This window comes from Scaptodrosophila lebanonensis, unplaced genomic scaffold, assembly GCF_003285725.1.
Source record: "Scaptodrosophila lebanonensis strain 11010-0011.00,11010-0021.00 unplaced genomic scaffold, SlebRS2 tig00001412-arrow-pilon, whole genome shotgun sequence".
NCBI classification, from domain to species: Eukaryota; Metazoa; Arthropoda; class Insecta; order Diptera; family Drosophilidae; genus Scaptodrosophila; species Scaptodrosophila lebanonensis.
Genome location: NW_022060739.1, coordinates 11609851 through 11614511, shown reverse-complemented (window position 1 = coordinate 11614511; position 4661 = coordinate 11609851). Strand labels below are relative to the sequence as shown.

At 40.3% G+C, this 4661-nt stretch overlaps 1 protein-coding gene across 1 annotated transcript; it reads right to left on the bottom strand.

The window, feature by feature from the left end:
* Nucleotides 1-2899: 2899 nt before the first annotated feature.
* On the bottom strand, nucleotides 2900-4399 carry LOC115631872 (opsin Rh5). Its single transcript, XM_030528720.1, has 3 exons — nucleotides 4077-4399; nucleotides 3672-4018; nucleotides 2900-3615 (listed from the first exon to the last, which is right to left on the bottom strand). Exons 1-3 carry the CDS (start codon nucleotides 4334-4336, stop codon nucleotides 3053-3055), a joined length of 1170 nt encoding a protein of 389 aa, XP_030384580.1. The 5' UTR covers nucleotides 4337-4399; the 3' UTR covers nucleotides 2900-3052.
* Nucleotides 4400-4661: the final 262 nt, after the last annotated feature.

The window sequence follows — 4661 nt, the reverse complement described above, 5'->3', positions numbered from 1 at the left end:
CGGACACCCCAACAATCAAGAGTGGAATGCGCATAATGGTCGAGAAGAGAACTTCCTACAATGCCCTGTTGCGACTTCATTGGTTAACTATATGAAGATATTGAAAATATTGAAAAATCAAAATGTCTATATTAAACCAAACTGGGTAAACTGCATATTAAGCAAATTCATTAGTTAAACGTTTTTTTATTATCATTCAAGTTTCACTAAAAAAATTAGTAGATTCGGGATAATTAACTAAACTAATTTAAGTCTGGGTTTTGTTGAATTGGTTTACGTACGTACATATCTATATATAAAAAAATATTCTTAAAGTATGGAATGTATCATTAAAAGAGAATTCGTCAACACAGCACATTTTCAACTGGGCTTGGATGTGCAAGGGAGACAAAATAACTGCAAAACGAAACGAAACAGAAACCAGAGCAATTTAAGATTTCAATACCCTCCCTAAAAGATGATTATGTGCATTTGTGAATGATTTCATAATATACTCTAATTAGAAAATATGACTGTATACGTTATTATATACATTTTAACCCTTCCTAAATGAGATGTTTCGATTTTTATAAGATGTTCTCTTATTTAGCGTTGTTTGAAAGTTTATACTTTCACGATCTGCACTTAAAGTTGTGGAGATAATATTTGACTTTTGACTTTAAGAAATTTAAATAAAATAGTGAAAAATAACATTAGTTTGATGTTTTATATAAAAAATCTTGTACGATATTTTTAAAAAATATTTAAATTTTGTAAAAATATTTTGTAATTATTTAACTATTTACATAGTAACTAAATACGATACTAAAGCGCAATTTTAGGCATTTTTGATCACCTAATTTTTATAAGTGAGAGTATCGTGTCTTCGATACAGAAGAAAATGTCGTTTTCCCTTGTTTAAATTTCGTTTTGAAAAGCGAGCGCACACAACAATAAAGCGCCCGGCGTGCAGTCGAATGCTGTGCGCCTGTTCGCAAACGATTAAATTCAGTTTAATCATCCACTAAACAGCTACGAGAAACCGTTTCGTTCGTTATTCGTTATTATTATTATTACCACCACTGGCTGGCTGGTTGTGTGGGCTGTATGAGAGCGTTGAGAACAAACGCTATGACGACAACAATTCCAATTCCAATGCCAATTAGTTGAATTGCCTTTCAGCTGCAATGGCTGAGTATGTTGGATGTTGGTGGTGGGACTGGGCGGGGTTCGGTCTATATTTAATGTCAATTCTCATTGTGCCAGCAAATTGGATTATCCAAGCAATTTTATCAAATGAATGCAACGACAATAGCATCTTCTCTAATCCCACATACCAATTCACATACACTCACACACACTCTCAACAATCGTGAGTTTTGCTGCATCTGTATATTCATCTCGCTCGCACCTGTTTGCTAGCCCATTTCTAACAATATTTCTATTGAGTTTTCATTGGAAATCTAATCGTGGTGTGCGCAGCATGCTGCTAAAGCTCATGCAGACCTAGTATAAATGTTTGTTGTCGTATTTTAAAGAATAAAGAGAAAGAAAGAAGAAGCGCCGCCCGACAGACCTAACCAACCAACCAACCAGGCACACCATCTAATTTGCAGCTGCTCTGTTGACTGCAACAATGTTGCGGGAACTAATCTCACAAAGAGCGCATAAAGTGTTTGAAGTCCTCCCGGTTGCCACGTCCTTTATCTACTGACAATGCACGCCTCCCCCTCCCTGTCAGACACTCGACAACAAAACGAGTAAACTCAGCTAATGTTGTGCTCGCTCTCTTACACACTTCTGCTCATGAGGGCAGCGCCAATTCACCCACACAAACACACCAATCGTCGCTGTAGCCACCACTCAGCCAATCACGATTTCAACTTTTGTGTAGAAATGTTGTATGCAACAGCCTGCGGGCGCTGTTCGCCTGGTGCTCGTGTGGAACAACGGTTGAACGCTGATTTTGGACACGCGGATTGGTTGGATGTGCACAAGCAACAAAGAAGCGCAACTTTTCAACTCGGCCCGGCCGTGTTGCGTTCGTCTGGCCAGCGCAGACGCAGACACGTTGCCTCTGTCGAATGAAAAGAGAGAATGGGGTGCCGGGAGTGAGGTGCTGTTATTTGCATTTTAAAGCGATGGAGGCTGTGCTGATTTTCGTATGCAGATGCCGCCGCTCATTATTTGCTCTTAAGAATTAATCGCACAACACTGCTTTCTTGAGCAAATAAAGAGCTACCAATAGGAGTGGAATAGAATTTATTCAAATGATTTATTATTATTGCTGGCCCTTTAGTTCGTTATTTGTCTTTGAGATTCAAAATTCAATCAGTTAATCAAAGTTACAATGAACAATTCAGAAGTAACATAAATTGTTTTATGAATGCGGGATCAATAAAGTTTTTAATATTTATATAATTATTATTGTCTATCTTTATGCAATACATATGTATTTGTTTTCACACAACACATGTATTTAGAAGTTTCAGATATAGATCAAATCGGATTGACCCTACTATATGTTTTCTGTATTAGTATACCTTTTTACCCTGTATACTTGTTTTATGAATGCGGGATCAATAAAGTTTTTAATATTTATATAATTATTATTGTCCATCTTTATGCAATACATATGTTTTTGTTTTCGCACAACACATGTATTTAGAAGTTTCAGATATAGATCAAATCGGATTGACCCTACTATATGTTTTCTGTATTAGTATACCTTTTTACCCTGTATACTAATATCTGTATCTGTATTATCTGTACTATCTGTATTGGATTTTGAAAAATGGGTATGTAAAGTATAATTATTTTTTAAAAATATAAGTACAAGGCGCCTCCGCGAAAGGGATGTGGACGCCGTTTCCAAATAAAATACACTAAGTTGTCCTAAAAACTAGAAAATGGACCATCATTTTTTGACGGTATTTTACTATCAACAGAAACTTTATTATTTTCAATGCCAACTTTTTTGTTTTATTTTTGGAACTTTTTTGTAGTTCATTGCAGCTTAAAAATATGCGTAATCTCGTCATTCGCATCGCATATCAGTTTAATGTCAAATGCCTTAATTTTGTACACTCATCGCCAAAGTTTCGCCGCTCACGCTCGCTACACTCTCCTGGCCAGCCGTGGAGCCCGTACTGACCTGCCGCTCGCGAATTCCCAGCCAAGGCAGGCGACGCTCCAGCTCCAAGCGATACTTTGGATGACTTGTGGCGTAGACCCATGGATCCAGACAGGATACCGATTTGGCTGTCATACCAGGCAACATGGAAATGAAGGGCGTTATTAATTGTTGCTCGCCAAAACAGCCGATTAGCGTGACCACCGAATAGGGCGTCCATGCCAGTATAAACAGCATATAGATAATCAGAGCCGCCTTCGCAATCCGTAATTCCACACTCATGCTATCGTTGGCATTAGCCGCCAACGATTTGACATTCATTTTCTTGGCCTGATCGGCCAACATGCGTTCGTGAGTTCGCACGTGCGTGAAAAGCTTGTAATAGGAGGTAAGTATCAAGGCCATCGGTATGGCGTAGGACCAAATGAAAATGGCGCGAACGAAGTAGCGATTCTCCTCGCTGTCTGTGAGATAATCGAAGCTGCAGGTGGTAAGAAAGCCCTCTGAGACGAGGCATTATTCTAGCATGAATTACTTAAATAAGTATATGGTTAGATACCTGGTATGTAACGCCCCCATATCTGGAACAAGGGGAACACTGAAAACGGCGTGGCCCAGAACCAGGACAATATAATCAACATTATAATTTGTCCGTAACCCAAGCGACCGTCAATGGGATTCGAGATGGTCTTATAACGATCGAAGGCAATAAATGCATTCGTTATGGAGGCACCCATTCCCGATATGCCACCGTTCAGAGCATAGATATCGCAGCCCAGATCACCACCAGCTATATATCCCAAGGCGCCGTTGATCAAATAGTGCGGCATGTTGGTGCACATGAAGAGATCGAAGATGGCCAGATTAAGTATTAGCAGGTTGGAGGGAGTGCGCAGAGACTTGGAGCTGTCAAAGGAACATCAACACATCACTACTGGTAGAGTGGTGGCCTCCAAAAACTCACGTGGAGAATATCCAGATAACCAGACCATTACCAAATATATTCAGTATCATTAGCACAAAGAAGGCGATATAGACGAAGGCTCTATAATATATGGGCGGCATACGAAATCCCCGCCAATGGGCGTGTATCATGTGTTGTAGTTCCGGCGGATAATCGTGTCCCATGTGCAGCACAGGTCCGCTGCCATCGTTGGTGCTCTCGTTCAGGAAACTCACAAAGGGCTGCGGACCAGCGACCGCGATCTGACCGTTCAGATACATATTGAAGCTACACTATGGGACTAGTTCCGTACATTTTTCGGCAACGGTTCTCTCCGATTGACGCTTCACCTTTGCCTGACCCTGGTTAGCACGGCGCCACCTTTTTTATAGTGGTTTCCGGTCGCATGAGAATTTAATTAATGTGATTAGTGGCAGTGCGTAAATATTTTAAGACGGTGGGTGCGAGCATATCTTTGACGGATTAATTGGACTAAGTCGGGCCTAAGACATTCCTTGGCCACGGATTAGCTGCTCAGGAATTTGCTGGCCAACAAACCATAGAAACCCCCACCTCCAGACTTGACGATGGAGAGGGGAAACAAGG